This window comes from Aristolochia californica, unplaced genomic scaffold (assembly GCF_029961685.1).
Source record: "Aristolochia californica isolate CCGP_79_NKW_82.1479 unplaced genomic scaffold, dmAriCali1.0.hap1 SCAF_12, whole genome shotgun sequence".
Taxonomy (NCBI): domain Eukaryota; kingdom Viridiplantae; phylum Streptophyta; class Magnoliopsida; order Piperales; family Aristolochiaceae; genus Aristolochia; species Aristolochia californica.
In genome coordinates, this window is record NW_027181793.1 from 2345951 (window position 1) to 2367024 (window position 21074).

General features: G+C 37.8%; 1 protein-coding gene across 1 annotated transcript; it reads left to right on the forward strand.

Annotated features, from left to right (window-relative positions):
• The first annotated feature begins 13573 nt into the window (after nucleotides 1–13573).
• On the forward strand, nucleotides 13574–20624 carry LOC137946922 (uncharacterized). The gene is made up of 4 exons (XM_068793203.1): nucleotides 13574–13906; nucleotides 14631–14830; nucleotides 20101–20230; nucleotides 20310–20624. The coding sequence occupies exons 1-4, from the start codon at nucleotides 13673–13675 to the stop codon at nucleotides 20451–20453; spliced, it is 708 nt and encodes a 235-aa protein (XP_068649304.1). The 5' UTR covers nucleotides 13574–13672; the 3' UTR covers nucleotides 20454–20624.
• Nucleotides 20625–21074: the final 450 nt, after the last annotated feature.

The window sequence follows — 21074 nt, forward strand, 5'->3', positions numbered from 1 at the left end:
AACTAAAATGAAAAAACCTAACCATCTTAGTGAGAGAGTATGAGTTTATTTAAACCCCAAAGAAAAATCAAAGAATGAAAAAGAAAAACAAAGATAGATTAGAAATGAGAATAAAAAAGGGATGGAACAAAGGACGTATAGTGACTTTTCTAGGGTAGGATGCTTGTCCTCGCTTCTCCTTTGTGAGATAGGGGTTGGAAAGTTGGAAAAATATATATAAGAACGAGAGGGAAACTAGGGGTGACATCGAATCGAGCTGGTTCGCGAACAGCTCGAGCTTGACTCAATAAATCCAAAACCCAAATCAAATTGAAGTTCAGGCGTGGGCTTGTTTAAGTAAATGAACCGAGCTCAAGTGAGCCGTGGTTAGATTCAGTGGCTCACTAGCCGACTCGTTACTTAATGAGCAATTTTAGGGAATCAACGAATAAGGGCTTTCTATTTTTGCCTCTTCGGGCTCGATTTCGACTGTCGACTTTCTGTCTTCGAGTTTCATTTTTGGGGAATCAGTGACAAAATCAGAGGAAAATTGAAAGGAAATGGGAAAGTAATCACTAATGGCGTTGAGAAGTTCACTCAGTTGGATCTTCCCCGAGTCTAAACATAGAAAGAAGAGGTATATAATTTGCCCCTTTAGGTTAGTCTTCATTTTATTTGATTTCTTACTCTATTTATATGAGTTCTTCCTCAATCTCTTTGTTCTTCGTCGTCAATTAGTTTTTTGTATTCAAGGAACAAATAACAGAGGTGAGCAGAGCCTGTTGAAATGTTGCGGAAGAGAAGGAAGCTCATCTGCCACTCTCTCCCCTTTCTCTTTCTTGACTGGAGGTGTTTGCGGCCAGCAGGAAGTTGTTCTTGCTTTAGATGGGCTTGGCCAACAAGAAGTTGTTTTGGGCAGGCGCATCCCGCATGTCAGATCAGCTCGCCCCTTATTTTTTTGAGGAATTAATGCTAGTTTTTTTTAGTTTTAATGGTGGTTTTAGAGTTCTATTTAGGTTTTTTAGAGATTGTTTAATATTGAAATGGCCATTTGCAATAGATCTCAATTGTAACAGAATGGCCAGTTCTATTTCTATAAAATATTGCCATTTTAAATGGCCTTTACCTGCTAGGTAAGTGTGCTCTATTCATAAAAACAACTTGTGGGCCTACAGTGTTACCCAACCAATTCATTATTTTCTGAGCAAGATTAACTATATCTGGCATAATAGAGCCATTATTGGAGCAAAATATTCTTCTCTCCAACCTTGGTAATGATGGTTTGTTGACGGTATCCGATTTTGATTTTTCAAGGTATATTTTTGCTTTGTTCATGATTCATATATTTCTTGGTTGAGTGAAAATTTTCTCTTCAATAATCTTAGATTGTTCTCTACTTAACAATAGAGTTGTACATCTTGGTGATCGTGTGGAAATAGTCTATGGGTCTCCCTTGTACATGGCTCCTGAAGTGCCAGAGTTTTAGAAGTATAATGAAAAGGTGATGATTGATTTCTTATGGCGCGCAAGTTTTGAGTCCAAATAGTACTTTTTAAGTGAATGGAACCACATTGAAGTGTCTACATTCTGAACGGAGTGGTTCAAAAAGTCCAAAGTGCCATGGTTAATGTATTTTCTGAATAAGCATTTCATTAGTTATAACGCTAAATGTTAAGTTGTGCAGCCTAATTAACACTTTAACCTCTGGGTGGAGCACCCGACGGGTCCACGATATATTGTCTATTGTGTCATTAAGGGTAGTGTACGGATTTCACACTTTTAAGCCGGTTGCCCTAATTGTCTCTATATATATTGGCACCATTGTTAGGGTTTTATCACATTGATGAGTATCATCATCCCGAGGAACATATGGAGTTGTAGCCCAAGAGATTAGAGAAAAACACCTGTAAGTGTGTGCAATTTCTCTTGTAAACTATTTCATCTTTATAGTGGTTTATTGCAGTGGCAGAAGACAAAACGTAGTCTCACCTTGAGGCAAACCTATATAAATCTTATTTGTTCTCATGCTTGTTTTTCCTTTCTTCTACGATTATTATTATTTCTCTCGTTAGTTTAGAATTAGGGCGTCTAATTCCTAACAACTGGTATCAGAGCTTTGGTTCATGATTGATAGCAATGGCTGGCAGAGAAGGATTGACACTTGGAATCAACAAGTTTGATGGTATGGATTTTGCATTTTGGAGGATGCAGATCGAAGATTATCTGTATAGTAAAAAGCTGCATGCACAACTTCTGGATATGAAACCAGAAGGTATGAAAGATGATGACTAAAATCTCCTCAAAAGACAGGTGTTAGGAGTAATTTGGTTAACACTATCGAAGAATGTTGCTCATAACGTGGCATCGGAGAAAACCACAATGGGGATGATGAAGGTTATGTCTGACATGTATGAGAAGCCTTCCACAAATAATAAGGTACATCTCATGTAAAAACTCTTCAATTTAAAGATGATAGAAAATATATCAGTGTCATCGCATTTGAATGAGTTTAGCATGATTGTCAATTAATTGACCTTGGTTCAGATTAAATTTGATGATGAAGTTCATGCTTTAATTCTTTTGGCGTCTCTACCAAATTTTGGGTAGCCTATGAGGGTTGTGGTCAGCAACTCTCTAGGCAATGGGAAGTTGATTTTTAATGAAGTTCGTAGAAAGGACTCCGGAGAATCGTCGACATCTAATTATGCCCTAAGTGTTGATATTAGGGGCAGAAAATTTGAGAGGAATTCCAAAAATGGCAATAGTAAAGGAAAGTCAAGGAATGGAAGAAGCAAGTCCAAATTTTGAAGGAATGTAGGGTACTGGAATTGTGGCAAATCTGGTCACATAAAGAAGAACTGTAGAGCACCGAATAAGGATGAAGAGAAAGGAGATGTTGTAAATGCGGTGACTGAAGAAGTACAAGATGCTTACTCTTGTTGGTTGATAGCCCTATTGATTCTTGGGTGTTAGATTCAGGGGCTTCTTTTCACACCACTACACACCGTGAGATCATGGAGAATTACATTACTGAAGAACCCCGGAAGGTGTATCTTGCTGATGGAGAAACTTTGGATATTGATGGTATTGGTAATGTCAATTTGAGGATGTCAAATGACTTAGTGTGGAAATTTCACAAGGTGAGACATGTACCAAAACTAATTCTTAATTTGATCTCTGTAGGGCAGCTTGATGATGAAGGTCATAATGTGACTTTTAATGGTGCTTCCTGGAAAGTCACTAAGGGAGCCATGGTTGTTGCTTGAGGAGTTAAAACTGGAACTCTATACATTACTTCTAGTTGCAAAGACACGGTTGCAGTTGCTGATGCTGTTACTGATTCTGATTTGTGGAATTATAGGCTCTGTCACATGAGTGGGAAGGGACTAAAAGTGCTTCAGTCCAAAGGGAAGCTACTAGGGTTGAAAACTATAAATAACAGTTTGTGTGAAGGTTGTATCTTTGGCAAGCAGAAAAGGGTTAACTTTTCTAAGGGTGGAACGGACCAAAAAACAGCAAAGTTGGAGTTGGTTCACACAGATGTGTAGGGGCTTTCAACTGTTACCTCCCTTGGTGGTTCTAACTACTATGTGATATTTATTGATGATGAAAACAGAAAGGTATGGGTTTATTTCCTGAAAAAGAAATTTGATGTCTTTGACACCTTCAAGAGATGGAGAGCAATGGTTGAGAACGAGACAAATTTGAAGGTGAAGTATCTGCAGTCAGATAATGGGGGAGAATACATAGATAATGATTTTAAACGATACTGTGTTGATAATGGAATCAAGATGAAGAAAACCATACCTGGGAAACCTCAACAGAATGGTGTGGCTGAGTGGATGAACAAAACTTTGAATAAGCATGCTAGGAGTATGAGATTACATGCAGGATTACCAAAGATGGTCTAGTTTGAGACTATTAACACCGTTGTCTATTTGATCAATAGAGGTCCCTCAAGATGGTCTAGTTTGCGACTATTAACACCGTTGCCTATTTGATCAATAGAGGTCCATCAACACCATTAGATTGCAAAATAACAGAAGAGGTATGAAGCGGCAAAGAGGTAAACCTTTCTTTCTTGAAATTGTTTGGTTGTACTTCTTATATTCATATTGATTCTGTTGCTAGAAGTAAACTTAATGCTAAATCTAAAATATGTTTCTTTATTGGATATGGTGGTACCGAGTTTGGTTATCGCTTCTAGGATGACCAAAGTCAAAAGGCTGTCATGAGCAAGGACGTGATCTTCAATGAAGGTGTCTTGAATAAAGACAGGTTGAGAACAAATTCTGAAAGCACAAGCAATGAAGCTATGAAGTCTGAAGTGATTCATTTGAGAGATCTTCCAGTTATTGAGATGGAGAATATTGCTCAGGAAAATCAGGAAAACATACCCCCAGAAGTATATCAGAACATTCTTGTGACTGAAGTCAAGAGATCTACCAAAACTAGCAGACCACCATAGAGGTACTCCCCAACACCGAATTATATTCTTTTGACTGATAAAGGTGAACCAGAGAGTTATGAGGATGTCGTGCAAGTTGATAAATCAACCAAGTGGGAGTTGGCCATGATGGATGCGATGGATTCATTGTTGTCCAATCAGATATGGCAGTTGACAGAGTTACCAAAAGAGAAGAAGGCCTTGCAGAATAAATGGATGTACCAAATAAAAGACGAACATGATGGCAGCAAGCGGTACAAGGCAAGATTGGTGGTAAAGGGCTTTCAAAAAAATAGGCATTGACTACACTGAGATTTTCTCTCCAGTAGTGAAATTGACTACTATTAGAATAGTGCCTAGACTAGTGGCAAATGAAGACTTGCACTTAGAGCTGTTGGATGTAAAGACAACCTTTCTTCATGGTGATTTGGAGGAAAAAATTACATGATGCAACCATAGGGTTTCAAAACACAAGGAAAGGAGAAAATGGTGTGCAAACTTCAAAAGAGCTTGAATGGTCTTAAATAAGCTTCAAGACAATGGTATAAGATGTTTGACACCATTATGAGTATTAATGATTTCTTGACGTGCCAGGCAGATCATTGCTGTTATGTGAAGAAGTTTGTTGACTCCTACATTACTCTATTGTTATATGTTGATGACATGTTGATAGCAGGTGCTTGCAAACATGAAATAGATAAGTTGAAAAGGGAGTTGTCCAAGAAGTTTGCAATGAAGGATTTGGGTGCTACAAAAGAAATCTTTGGAATGACAAAGATATGTGACAAGAAATATATGTGACGAAGGTGCTGAGTAGATTCAACATGAATGATGCAAAACCAGCGAGTACTCCTTTGGCCAGTCACTTTAGGCTATCTAAGGAGCAGTCACCTTCTAGAGAATAGGAACGAGCCAACATGACCAATGTTCCTTATGCTTCTGCTATTGGCAGTCTCATGTATGCCATGATGTGCACTAGACCAGACATAGCTCATGCAATGGGAGTTGTGAGCAGATATATGAGTAATCTAGGTAAACAAAATTGTGAAACAGTGAAGTGGATTCTCAGGTATTTGAGAGGCATTGCAAACTCAGCCTTATATTTTAGAAAGTCAGACTTGGGATTACAAAATTATGTAGATGCTGACATTGCTGGAGACATTGATGGCAGGAAGAGTACCACTAGATATGTATACACATTGGGTAGTACAACAATTAGTTGGGTCTCTAAGTTGCAGAAGATAATTGTTCTTTCCACCACTGAGGTAGAATATGTCACCGTGATCAAAGCCAACAAATAGATGGTATGGTTGTAGTCTTTTTGAGAAGAATTAGGTCTCAAGTTTGGGAAGAATGTGTTGTATGGTGACAATCAGAGTGCTATTCATTTAGCAAAGAATCGTGTTTATCATGTCAGAACAAAGCATATACAGGTGCGTTATCACTTCATCAGATTGGCTCTGAAGGATGGAGTCTTAGCACTTGAGAAGATCCAAGGGAGTCAAAATCTAGCTGATATGTTGACAAATACTGTTACGATCGAGAAACTAAAATTGTGTTCAACTTCTGTTGGAATTCTCTCTGAGGATTGAAAAGTTGTTGCTACTGTAGAGGAGATATTGATGATGGATTAGTTTCCAAATGGGAGATTGTTAAGTTGTGGAGCCTAATCAACGCACTACGTTGAGTTGGTACGCAGATTGACCTTTGCTGATAGGTCATCGTGGGAGTTGGATGGGGGGTGGGAAGCCCCCCTCCCGGGGGTGTGGGGGTAGAGTCCTCGCCAAATCCACGATGTATTGACTATTATTTCATTAAGGGTAGTTTGAAATTTTCACTCTTATAAAGCGGTTGCTCTAATTTTTTCTTTATAATTGGAGGGGTGCCACTATTATGGTTTTATCAATCATCCGAGGAACATCAGTTACGATCGAGAGAGGTTAGAGAAAAACAACACATGTAAGTGTATGCCATCTCTCTTGTAAACTATGTTCATCTTTAGAGAGAGAGGACGTAGTCTCACCTTGAGGCGAATTTCTATAAATCTTATTGTCTTTTTCGTGCTTGTTTTTCTTTCTTCTATGTTTATTATTATTTCTCTCATTAGTTTGGAATTAGGACGTCTAGTTCCTAATAGGTGACTCTATCTAGAGTTCAAAAGGACAAAAAATGTCTCATGTGTGATTGGAATTCAAAGAAGTCTCACTTATTGATGGTACAAAAAAGGCTCAATGTATTCATTGTAAAACCAATTTGAGTATTATTAGTAGTGAAGTGACCACACATATAATTCAACATTTGAAATGTTGTTCTAGTAGAAAAGTGGCAATGAGAAAACAAAAAATCATAGACTTTCAACCAGTGGTCTAATGTTGATCAAAGTCCATTTGGCCTTCCTTTTATGGATTTTGGAGGCTAATATGATCAAGCTAGAATGATAGTACTCATTGTTCATTGAATTCTTATGCATGAGCATCCGTTCATGATAGTAAAAGAGGAGGGATTTAATTTTGTAATGAAGATGAGAAATGTGAATTATGAAAAAATATCTCATAAGACCATTGAGTGTATGGAGCCGTATGAGGCTGAAAAAAAGAAATTGAAAGCTTTGTTAAAAGAGATTAATAAGATTAGTCTTACCACAGATCTTTGGAAGTCCCAAAATCAAAAGATTGAATACACGGTTATTACTGGGCATTTTATTGATAATAATTGGAAGCTACAAAAATGAGTTTTGAGTTTTGTGCATGTTCCTCCTCCTCGTTGTGGTTACATAAAAAATTCTATTTACAAGTGTTTTCAAGATTGGGATATAAAAAATAAAGTATTTAGTATCTCAGTCGATAATGTTGCTTATAATTATGTTTGTTTGAGAGTTTTGAAAGATGATATTTCAAGAAATAGGAAATTAGTTTGTGGTGGAAAGTAATTTCATGCGCATTGGTGTGCTAATATTTTGAACTTATTAGTCTAAGATGGTCATGCTCAAATTAAGGATATCTTTGAGAATGTGAATGAGAGTGTCAAATTTATAAATTTGTTTGAGGTCGACTTTGTACTTTTTTGAAATTGTGCAACTACATCTAGGTACAAAAAGGTTCGTTGTTGATTGTCCAATTTGTTGGAACTCCACTTATGACATGTTGTCTTCTGCATTAAAATTCAAAGATGCATTCCCTAGATTTCAAGATAGAGAACCTTATGACTGTTTGCCAAGTCTTGACGAATGGGAAATAGGTTAAAATGGTGTGTGAGATTTTAGAAGTTTTTAATGTAGTCACTAATATAATTTCTAGGAGTGACTACCCTACTTCTGATTTGTACCTTAGTGAGGTATATAGGGTAAAAGAAGTTTTGAATTTTCATTAGAATGATGGTTGGTAGAATGAAAGGGAAATTTGAGAAGTACTAAGGTGAATGTAATTTGTTGATGGTTGTTGCTTTAGTTTTGGATCCAAGCGTCAAATTAAGATTGATTGAAATATGTTTTCTAGAGATATATCTTGAAGTGGAAGTTACAATGTATATAAACTTAGTTCAACAAACCTTATGTGAAATTTATGATGAATATGTATTCTTATATAACGTGGAGATTATTAATGAAGGGATTGCTTCAAGTACTAGCTCTATGGGTCTTTTCACAAGTCATAGGTCACATTCTTCATCAAGTTCAAGTGGAAGTAGTGAATTCACCAAAGTTAGAATTGGAAAATTATCATGAAGGTGTGTATATTTGTGAGGAAATATCACAGTATGATTTTGATGTTTTAAAATGGTGGAAAATGAATAATTTAAAATTTTGGGTATTATCTAAGATGGAAGCAGACATCCTTGTAATTCCCATATCAACAGTAGCTTTAGAGTCTACCTTTAGTGCTGGTGGTAGGGTAATAGACCCATATCATTCTTCCTTGGCACCAAATATAGTTCAAGCTTTGATTTGTAGTGGGAATTGGGTTTGGGCTCTTCACGGTGTCAAGAAAAATCAAAAGGTGAACTACTTTTGAATAATTATTTATTATGATATTTTTTAGTAAATTTTTAGTTTTATTTATTAAATTTTTGTTTGATGATTATAGCCTGAGAGGAAGATTGGATAGATGATGCTACCAGTTTCTTGATTTTTCATCTTTTTCTCATCATGGTAATTTTAATATTTTTCACTACATTAAGTAATTAGTAGTGGAAGAGTATTTTTTTATCAGATAATAATAAGTTTTATTCTTCTGTTTTTGTCATAGGTGGAGATTTTGCTCATGCAAGGACTTAGTATATTATTTTCTAGCTTGAAGAGAAAGGGTTAGAGTTTATAAATTTATACTGGATTTATAGTTTTTATTTGGCTGATTTTAAATTGATATTGATATTTCATTTATTTTTGTGTGTTTGATTATTGTATAAAGTTTATTCATAATATTATGCAGTGTTTATGAATAATTTTATGTAGAGTGTATAAATAATTTTATGCAGGTATTATGTACATAGGTTATGCCTAGTTTTATGTAGAGGTCATGCCCAATTTTATGTAAAATATATGCATAATTTTATATACAATTTAAGACATGTATTTTTTTGCAAAGTTTTAAATGTATGTTGGAGTCCAAACTCGGCTCGAGCTCGCGCTTGATTATAATTTTAGGCTCGAGGCTAGGCTCAGCTCAAGCTTGAGTTTAAAATATTTAAATCAAGCCCAACTCGAACATAGATAGGTTAGAGCTCAATTCGATTCAATGCCACCCCTAAGGGGAACCAATCGAAGGAAAAAAAAGAGATTGACAAAAGGAGTTTATGTGGAGATCTTACCAGTTGAAGGTGAGGTGCAAATGGTTTTCCACCTTCTCTTTCTTGGTTCACTTGAGACACCAAGGGCTTGGGCCGATTTATTGCATTTATTACCATTTTTGAATCGTGAAATGGGTAGAGAACTAAAATGAGGGCATGCTTGTTTGAAGATCGATGGATAGTAATTTCAAAAACCAAAACCAAATAATAATCATTATTTAAAAAATAATATATGCATAAATTCATCAATACATGATAAAAAATTCTATAAGTTTTATGGTCTTTCTAAAAATTGCATGACTTGCTTGAGGAAATCAAACAATATCCCCATATGTTTTCGTTTCTAGGTTGTTATTGCTATAATTGTTTGTAAGAACAATAAGTTTGGTTTGATGTTAACCATTTTGAAACAAAAAACTCACCTGACTCTTAGTTAAAAGCTAGAAGATATTGGTGATAGATTAGTTTCCAAGTGGGAGATTGTTAAGTTGTGGAGCCTAATCAACGCACTACGTTGAGTTGGTACGTGGATTGACCTTTGCGAATAGGTCTCTCGGGGGTGTGGGGGTAGAGCCCTTACTAGATCCACGATATATTGACTATTGTTTCATTAAGGGTAGTTTAAAAATTTCACTCTTATAAAGCGGTTGCCTTAATTTTCTCTTTATAATTGGAGGGGCGCCACTATTATGGTTTTATCAATCATCCGAGGAACATCAGTTACGATCGAGAGAGGTTAGAGAAAAACAACACATGTAAGTGTATGTGATCTCTCTTATAAACTACGTTCATCTTTAGAGAGAGAGGACATAGTCTCACCTTGAGGCGAATTTGTATAAATCTTGTTATCTTTTTCGTGCTTGATTTTTCTTTCTTCTGCGTTTATTATTATTACTCTCGTTAGTTTGGAATTAGGACGTCTAGTTCCTAATAGGTGACTTTATCCAAAGTTCAAAAGGACAAAAAAGGTCTCATGTGTGATTGGAATTCAAAGAAGTCTCACTTATTGATGGTACAAAAAAGGCTCAATGTATTCATTGTAAAACCAATTTGAGTATTATTAGTAGTGAAGTGACCACACATATAAGTCGACATTTGAAATATTTTTTTTGTAGAAAAGTGGCAATGTGAAAACAAAAAACCATAGACTTTCAACCAATGGGGTCTAATGTTGATCAGAGTCCATTTGACCTTCCTTTTATGGATTTTGGAGGCTAATATGATCAAGCTAGAATAATAGTGCTCATTGTTCATTGGATTCTTATGCATGAGCATCCATTCATGATAGTAGAAAAGGAGGGATTTAATTTTGTAATGAAGATGGCAAATGTGAATTATGAAAAAATATCTCATAAGACCATTAAGGAGTGTATGGAGCTGTATGAGGCTGAAAAAAGAAATTGAAAACTTTGTTAAAAGAGATTAACAAGATTAGTCTTACCACATATCTTTCGAAGTCCCAGAATCAAAAGATTGAATACATGGTTATTACTGGGCATTTTATTGATAATAGTTGGAAGCTACAAAAATGAGTTTCGAGTTTTGAGTTTTGTGCATGTTCCTCCTCCTCGTTGTGGTGTTGACATAACAAATGCTATTTATAAGTGTTTTCAAGATTGGGATATAAAAAATAAAGTATTTAGTATCTCAATCGATAATGTTGCTTATAATTATGTTTGTTTGAGAGTTTTGAAAGATGATATTTCAAGAAATAGGAAATTAGTTTGTGGTGGAAAGTAATTCCATATGCATTTGTGTGCTCATATTTTGAACTTATTAGTCCAACATGGTCCTGCTCAAATTAAGGATATCATTGAGAATGTGCATGAGAGTGTCAAATTTATAAATCTGTTTGAGGTTAGACTTCACACTTTTTTTTCTGAAATTGTGCAACAACTACAACTAGGTACAACAAGGTTGGTTATTGATTGTCCAACTTGTTGGAACATCACTTATGACATGTTGTCTTCTGCATTAAAATTCAAAGATGCATTCCCTAGATTTCAAGATAGAGAACCTTATGACTGTTTGCCAAGTCTTGACGAGTGGGAAAAAGGTTAAAATAGTGTGTGGAATTTTAGAAGTTTTTAATGTAGTCACTAATATAATTTTTGGGAGTAACTACCCTACTTCTAATTTGTACATTAGTGAGGTATATAGGGTATAAAAAGTTTTGAATTTTCATTCTAAAAATGAAAATATTTTGATGGTTGGTAGAATGAAAGGGAAATTTGAGAAGTACTAGGGTGAATGTAATTTGTTGATGGTTGTTGCTTCAGTTTTGGATCCAAGCGTCAAATTAAGATTGATTGAAATGTGTTTTCTAGAGATATATCTTGAGGAGGAAGTTACAATGAATATAAACGTAGTTTGACAAACCTTATGTGAGATTTATGGTGAATATGTATTCTTATATAACATGGAGATTAATAATGAAGGGGTTGCTTCAAGTACTAGCTCTATGGGTTTTTTCAAAAGTCATATGTCACATTCTTCATCAAGTTCAAGTTGGTCAAAGTTAATGACCTATGTGAAACAAGTAGAAGTAGTGAATTCACCAAAGTTAGAATTAGAAAATTATCATGAAGAAGGTGTGTATATTTGTGAGGAAATATCTCAATATGATTTTGATGTTTTGAAATGGTGGAAAGTGAATAATTTAAAATTTTGGGTATTATCTAAGATGGCAGCGGACATCCTTGTAATTCCCATATCAATAGTAGCTTTAGAGTCTACCTTTAGTACTGGTGGTAGGGTAATAGACCCATATCGTTCTTCCTTGGCACCAAATATTGTTCAAGCTTTGATTTGTGGTGGTAATTGGGTTCGGGCTCTTCATGGTGTCAAGAAAAATCAAAAGGTGAGCTACTTTTGAATAATTATTTATTATGATATTTTTGAGTAAGTTTTTAGTTTTATTTATGAAATTTTTGTTTGATGATTACAGCCTGAGAAGAAGACTGGAAAGATGATGCTACTAATTACTTGATTTTTCACCTTTTTCTCATCATGGTAATTTTAATATTTTTCACTAAATTAAGTAATTAGTAGTGAAAGAGTATTTTTTTATCTGATAATAATAAGTGTTATTCTTTTGTTTTTGTCATAGGTGAAGATTTTGCTCATGCGAGGACTTAGTATATTGTTTTCTAGCTTGAACAGAAAGGGCTATAGTTTATAAATTTATACTGGATTTATAGTTTTTATTTGGGTGATTGTAAATTGATATTGATATTTCATTTTTTTTTGTGTTTGGTTATTGTATATAGTTTATTCATAATATTATGCATTGTTTATGAATAATTTTATGTAGAATGTGTAGACAATTTTATGCAGGTATTATGTACATAGGTTATGCTCAATTTTAGGTAGAGGTCATGTCCAATTTTATGTAAAATATTTATATAATTTTATATACAATTTAATACATGAAATTTTTACAAAGCTTTAAATGTATGTTGAAGTTCAAACTTGGGTCAAGCTCGAGCTCAAACTTGGTTAAAATTATTGGGCTCAAACTCGATTATAATTTTAGGCTCGAGGTAAGGCTCGGTTTGAACTTGAGTTTGAAATATTTAAATCAAGTCCAACTCGAACATAGACTGGTTCGAGTTCGACTCGATTCGATGCCACCCCTAAGGGGAACCAATTGAACGGAAGAAAAGAGATTGACAAAAGGAGTTTATGTGGAGATCTTACCCGTTGAAGGTGAGGTACAAAAGGTTTTCCACCTTCTCCTTCTGCTTTGCCATGCTCCGCACGGGGAAGAGAAAGTAATCTCGTTACACGTTAAGTATTAAAATAGAAAGTAGTTGACTGCATAGAAGCTCTCTGACTTCTTTCTGTCAACAACTTTCTTGGTTCACTTGAGACACCAAGGGCTCGGGCCGATTTATAGCATTTATTACCGTTTTTGAATCGTGAAATGGGTAGAGAACTAAAATGAGGGCATGCTTGTTTGAAGATCGATGGATAGTAATTTCCAAAACCAAAACCAAATAATAATAATTATTTAAAAAAATAATAATAATATATGCATAAATTCATCAATACATGATAAAAATTCTATAAGTTTTATGGTCTTTCTAAAAATTGCATGACTTGCTTGAGGAAATCAAACAATATCCCCATATGTTTTCGTTTCTAGGTTGTTATTGCTATAATTGATGTTAACCATTTTGAAACAAAAAACTCACCTGACTCTTGGGTGGGTCTGCTTTAGTTAAAAGCTAGAAGCTATTGGGTTGGACTACAAGCTGCAGGATTGTAGTGGCTATTGTCGTTTACAAAATAGCAGTGTTTGGACCACAAGCTGCAGGGTTTAAGACTACAAGCTGATGGGTTTTGTATTCTTATTTATCAAAGCGGGTCTTCAACTAATGGGAAGTAACCTACGATTTCCCCTCGGAATAGCAGAATCAAGATCGTTTGTGAACTAAAAGTGTGAAAGACAGGAGGCCAACAATGGGAGGGAAAGGCCAAAGGCGGCGAGAGAAGAACTACCTAGCAGCCCATGGCGGCAACAATACTCTTCCTCCCCCCCCTAAAACCTCTGACCTTGATGCTGTCCCTGCAAAACTCCGTAAGCTTATGGAGTTCAAAAACCCTTCATCGAAGCTAGGCCTTTCAGATTCTGTTAAGATTTCTAAGGATAAGACGAAGCTCGGGAAGAGGGAAGGAGATTCCACGGTCCACCGGGTGAGACTCATGGCATCTTGTATTGTAAATTATCTTAAGTTATTAGTTATGTAGTGTATTACATCTCTGGAAGCATCTAACTGGTCAAGCTAGGTTATCCCGGTCTGCGAGCCTCATACTATGGAGTTTTCTTGGAACTCATTCGTACTGGATTTATTTGGGTGAGGATCGTTTCGGGTTTGCTAGCCTGAAATGTAGTTAAGTCGTTACATATATATACGTGTGTGTGTGTGTCTTTGTGTGCAGTGGCCTTGAATCTAGAGGGAGAAATTCACATGAATATTCTTTGTCTTCTGTGTTCAAAGGACCACTGTGACTTCAGCTTCAACCACCAGGGAAAGTGTCCTTCCCGACTGAATTCCTGGGCTGAACTAGTGAAGCTCCATAAAAAGCTCCAGCACAATCTGTATATGTGATACTTACTATTCTTTTTTGTTTTTATGCTCCTTCAGCTCTGTAAGTATAGCTCTCATAACAGGGTAATCTGAGAGGAATCCAAATCTAATAAACCATAGGAAGAAAGTGCAGATCCTAATAAATCATGATTGTCATAGTGGCGTCTGTTATTTTAAATCCTTAAGTAGCCACTTACATGAAAACATGAATAAACTTTTTTGTACCTCCAAATTTTCAGTTGGCAAATCTGCACCCAAATCTGTTTCCTTAAATATTTTCAATAGAATCACCACTGTTCTAATAATTTTTGGTCCTTGATTGATTGCAGAAAAAGAATCCAGATGATGATGAAGTCTGTCATGTGGTTGCAGCTGAAAAAATTGATGAGAGTGAGGACATTTCAAATACAAAAGCAAATATGAAGAAAAAAACAAAACGCAAGAGGAAGACCATGGATGACCTTCGGCTTCAGATGATGAATAAGGAATTGGCTGGAAGTAGTTCAAAAAGACGAGAACGCAGAACAAAGTAAGCATATTCCAAAGTAACATTCCTGTGTTTGTCTAAGCCTTTTGTGCAATTTATTCATTGTTGTTAGGTTTTAGTTACACGTTAAGGATTTCTCACTGTCTTCTCTATATAGCTCAAGATTTCTGTCAAGCAACTTGGATCAGTTGACATCGATTATAGTGAGCATGTTGGATAGAAAATCTAAAGGAAACTTTCCAACTATACACTGAGTTAGCACATAACGTTAGTGTCTCTTTATGAGATATCATATAAGTAACAAGTCCTTCTGCCGTTAGAAGCATTATGATTGTGGACCATAATTATACTATTCTTGTAATTTAAAAGGCCCAAACAATCCTAATCTTTCTTTGTTCCCTTCAGCTTTCCCATTGACAATTTTAGCTAAATAATTTGTTGAAGGATTGCAGATGAATGCGGCTCTGTGATTGATGAAACAATTATGTCTTTCAGTTGTGTTGCCCTTGTTCTTGTTCTTGTTCTTGTTCTTGTTCTTTTGGAACATAATTGTACTATTCTTGGAATGTAAAAGGCCCAAACAACCGTAATGTTGCTTTCCTTGTTCCCTTCAGCTTTCCCATTAAGAATTTTAGATAACTGTTGGAGACCCAGGAATGAAAAAACTTACTGATAATGGAGAGACAATTCCGAGAAGAAAAAAGTTGATGAGGAAGCTGGTCCGGTGCTGTCTAGAATTCAAGGGTCTAGAATCCTCCCTGATCCTTTTTCTTCCTTCCTCCTTTGCTACCATTCTCCTTTATTCTTTATTCTTGTAATTAACTGTCCACTAAGGGACAGCTTTGCTGCTGCCAGGTAGATAGGTCCCATTGGTTCCATGGGTGTCCCATTTCCCTTTGTCTAACTGACTGCCCTTCCTCCAATCTGCCTTGTCCCTTCTGTTGTATACACATAGGATGGGGATGGGGCGTCCATCATCGCACCCCCCCTGATGGAGTGGCACCTTGTCCTCAAGGTGAAATGACAGGAATTGGGACAAAATGGTGCTGTAGGGTTCCCATGTGGCTTCAAAGTCAGGAAGGCCTTTTCATTGGACGAGAACTTCAAGGGAGCCATCTTGGAGTTGCCGGGTATTGAGGATGTTGGCTGGCTGGACAGAGAGTTCCATGTCCTCTGTGAGGCAATGAGGTAGGTGTTGGTGGGTAGACTTTTTGAGTTGGCTGATGTGGAAGATGGGGTGGATGCAGGAGTAAGAGGGGAGGTCAAGGGTGTAGGCTATGTCACTTATCTTGTCCAAATTTTGGAAGGGGCCATAGAAACAGGGGCTGAGTTTTTCATTAGGTGGACGGGCAAGGGACTGGAGTCGATAGGGCTGTAGCTTGAGATAAACCGAATGACTGACTTGAATTTGGAGGTCCATTCGTTTAGTATCAGCTTGTACTCTCATTCGAGCTTGAGCTTTGTGTAGATTGAGCTTGCGCTCTTCTAGGATGGCATCGCGGTCCTGAAGTTGGCGGTCTACTTCATCTACTGGGGAGGTACCGAGGGAGTACCTGATTAACGATGGTGGATCCTCCCCCCCCCCCCCTAGAGAGCTCAGAAGGGAGTCATGCTGGTTGCCCTGTGGAATGTGTTGTTTTACCAGAATTCTGCTCACGGGATCCATTTTGGCCATCTTTGAGGGTGGCCACTCACAAAGCAATGGAGGTTCGTGGTCAAACACCTGCTGACCACCTCGGTTTGACTGTTTGTCTGAGGATGATATGCAGAGCTCATGCGAAGGTGAGTACCAGATCGTTTAAAAAGTTCCCTCCAAAAGGCACTGATGAAGATCCTGTCGCTACTAGACACTATGGAACGGGGAATCTGTGCAAGTGAATGATGCCTCTGATGAACAAGGAAGCAACTTGAGAGGCTAACTTAGGTGTCACCTCTTCTGTCCGTTCCATGGGTTCAAGGCATCCCTGTCAGAATCTTAGTCATGGCTTTCATGGATACCCCTACACTGGCCAAGGTAGGGTCTCCCTGAAATCCAACCTTCCTGTTCATGTGTAAGGGTTCCAGATCCTCGGCAAAGGTGTCGTCATGGTTTGGCAGCGGTTCTTCTTCGTCAAAGATGATCATGACATGGAGTTGGCGTAGCTTGCAATAGTGTTTGGGTGAAAATTTCTCGTCACAGCGGAGGCACAACGCCTTCTCCCTTTTCACCTAGCTTCTGCGTTGGAAAGTCGCTGGTACAAGAAATCTTGCCTGGCCGTCGCTGTTGGATGCCATTCGGATGGTGGCTGGGGCCGCAAAGGTGTCATCGCCAAAGAGGAAGGTGAAAACCCCTTCAGTTTGGGGCTGGGTGGGATCCGGGACGAAGACCGATCTATCGATCCTGCGATCGACCCTGTTCCCACATGTCCAGTCCTAGGTCACTTAAAATCACGAGTACAGCCCAATACCGAGTTACGCTCATCGATCCAGTGAGCAGACTCCATAAGCGCGAGGATAGACATGGGCAGGTTGATTCGGAGCTTGGCTCTGACATCATCCCAAAGTCCGTTGATAAATGCTCCCATTAACAGTTCGTCCGAAGCTTCAACAAGCGGGGCTCAGAGGAGCTCGAACTGCTCCCTGTAGGCGGCGATGGTGTCGTCCTACCAGTTTGCGATGGAGGACGGCTGATCAGAATTGTGACCAGGTATGCATCGAAGCTTGGTTCTCTACCTTCTGAAACCAGTTCAGGGCTCTTCCCTCTGGACAGATGATAGTTGACGGGATCTTATCATTCTCCTTGAAGGCATTAACGGTGAAGTATGGGTTAGTGTGGTAGAGCTAGCCGTAGGGGTCTTCGCTGGAAAAAATGGGCAGCTCCAGTCCCCTTCCTCTCTGTTCTGTGCCTGATTCCCCTCGATGGTCCCCCTCCCCCCCCCCTCCCGAAATGTTGTTCCCCCTGAGCCATCGATGTCTCTTTTGTTCATTCCTTCCCGGATCTCCATCAGAAGCTCTTGTGTATCGATGTCATGTCGATTTTGAGTCCCTCCATTCCACTCTTTAATTCCGACACCTCTTTCTCCACTGATTCTGCCTTTCATCATTGATCTCACCATGCTCTGTCCGTCCTTGCTCTGATACCAGATTGTTGGAGAGCCAGGAATGAAGAAAACTTACTGATAATGGAGAGGCAATTCCGAGAAGAAGAAAGCTGATGGAGAAGCTGGTCTGATGCTGTCTAGACTTCGAGGGTCTAGAATCCTCCCTGATCCTTTTTCTTCCTTCCCCCTTCTCTGCTACCATTCTCCTTTATTCTTTATTCTTGTAACTAACTGTCTTCTAAGGGACAGCTTTGCTACTGCCAGGTGGATGGGTCCCATTGGCTCCATGGGTGTCCCATTTCCCTTTGTCTAACTGACTACCCTTCCTCTGATTTGTCTTACCCCTTCTGCTGTATACATAGGATGGAGATGGGGGTCCATCAATAACTAAAAAGGATCGCAGATAAATGCGGCTCTGTGATCGATGAAACAATTATGTCTTTCAGTTGTGTTGCTCCCTGACATTAGAAGCATTGTCATAGTTTTTTTGGATCGATGGTTAGCCACTGTTTGTATGTGGATTGCCATAGTACATTTGTTCATAACAGGTCTTTGCTTGGATTTAACCTTTTAGAGCTTGTAAGTGCCCTTTCCAGGACATATTGAAAACTTAGTTTCCAGGGAATATTAGTGCCTTCCATTGTCCTAGAAATATCTTTATGTATCAGAGAGAGGTTTCCAGCCTTGAGAGGGTGGAACTCCTACCACTGGTGCACCTTCTGACTTGAGCAGAAAGAAGAGGGGAAGGGGCCCAACCCCCCCTTGCTTGGTCACCTAGCAGGAGCTCCTACAGGCAGAAGGGTGGGGCCCTTACCCAGTTGACCAGAAAGAGAAGGGAGGAAGGGACCAGTGCCAACCCCCCCTTTCCCCATTTGTTCTGTTAAAAGTTGACAGAACAGAAGAGGGGAGAGAGCCTCCTCTTCCCCTCCTTTTTGCTTGGACAGGAGAGTGGCCCTCACCTGAGGCAAAAGAAGAGGGCTTGGTGTCTCTCCTCTCCCCCCTCCTCTGTAATCCCCATGCTCTTGCTATCACGAATAACCTCCCACATGAAGATGATAAGGGTGGAGACCCCTCCCCAGCCACTGCTTCTCTCAATAATAACAATATAATAAATAAGTACATTAATTATTTTAATTAATTATATATGTTATATTGAGAAGCATGGGCCAGGCTGTAGAATTGGGCCTATTTTCTTATTATAAAATATTTTATGTAAATGTAATAATGTTCTTTAATATGTTACATTATTTGTAATATATATCTAATGATTATGAATTAATTAAGAATTTTTTAGTGATTTATGGCTTGGACTTGGGTCTTGTATTGGGACATTCAAAGTCCAAGTTGATCAGCAAGATGGTTCATCTTGGTTGAGTCAAGCAACCTGTCTTGTAAGCCAAAACGAGATGGATCTGATTGAGTGAGATGAAGTTTGGCTTGAATCATCTGAGTCAGACTGATACAAGGTTAAGTCTTTGCATGATATACAGTCCTATTGAACTTGCCTCTTGACCGTAAGGTCTAAATCTGAGTCAACTCAGTAATACTGAAAACATGTTTTTTTCCATCTTTTCCTTGGAAATTACCGGAATAACTAGTAGGAAAGATTTGATCAATTTCTGAGCTATTCTTTAGTAGAGCAGTAATAAGGTCTCTACATTAAAGATTTTTCTTAAAAAACCTATAATCAAGAAAGGAATTTATAGCTTTTACTAAGAAACACATTTTGAGCCAGGGCACTAACATGGCATCATTGATTAAAACTTTCTTGTTCTCTCTCCTTATTGTTTTTGTATTTAAATGTTTTTCTTGCCCTTAGGTTAGGAAAGTTCTCAGTAGCATTTTTCAATACAATTGTTATATGACAGGTGTGATTTTTTTATCGGATAACTACTTGTACGACTTAGATGTCTCGTATTTCCTGAAAAAGTGATTCAATTGATGGGATTCGGTATGATAGTTATGAGATCGATGATATCAATGAGATTAATATTCAAATATTTCTTCTTAGAACGTATTGATTTGACCCATAAGCGGGACCACCACCCAATAGCATGTTACCGCCAGAAGCAGAACCCTGTATTTCTCCCAGAGAATCTCCTAATTGTTCCAGAGCAACTGGAAAGAGATTCTTCAACCAGAAAGAATTCTGTTCAGATGTAGGATTTTTCCCTTTTAAATTTTGATCAACATATGTAGTCATAAGCAACTCTATTGGACCACTCCTTGTAGGTACTCGCAGGAGAAAAAGAAGAAAAGCAAGAAAGTGAAGACAGATGAAAGAGTAGTAGATTTCCCTCAGCATGAGAATATAAAATTTGGAGAAGTTGTTCAAGGTCCACCGAAGCTGACATTTCCAAAGGTATCTTCTCTGTGCAATTGGATTAAGAAATATATAATTCTGGATTATGTGTTTAGCAGTTGACAAATTATTTCTGTAGGTAACTACTACTTTCCGAGATGCTTCTCATGAAAGACTCCGATTAGAAGCAGTTGAAGCTTACAGAAATCGCAAAGGTTGGGCATCAAGACCTGGAATCCTTCTTCCTCCCGTGTCTGCAACTCTGCCTTCGAAAGCAGCTTAAATTATGACTATTGGATTGAGATTTTTTGAATTACAGATTCTGCTTCGAACATGAGATAACTCCTTGCGTAGATTTCACAACAATGGATTAAAAACAAACCTGTACAAATTGCCAATTGCACTTCTAATTTTTTATACCTCATATAAACAACTTTGCCCTACTAAGTTAAACAGTCCCCTCATTTGCCCCATGACTCTTAATGATCTTTTTGCACCTCTCATGCCCCTTCTCACAATAAATATTTCTCTTAACTAAAAATAAGCATACAAACATAAATTGACATTGCAAATGCTTTCATTAGTTTGGAATGAGATTTTCATGAGCCCAGCTTGATTAAATTCAGCTTTTCTTTAGAGTGGGTCAATCTAATTATTTGCATCAAATCCCCAATATTCTCCTTCATTAATGGGTCTTGTCCCCCTTCCCCACATAGGGGTGGGTATTTGGTCGGGTTTTGTGGGGAATTCAATCCAGTGACACTTGAAAAACTTGGGTTCGAGTTTCAGGTTTCATTCCACAGGTCGGAAATAGGGTGGAAAAACACCTATCAAGTTTTGGGTTGGGTATAGTTTTTCTCGAATCGAAGGGAATGGGTTGGGTTTATGAAAATGAGGCGTGGAT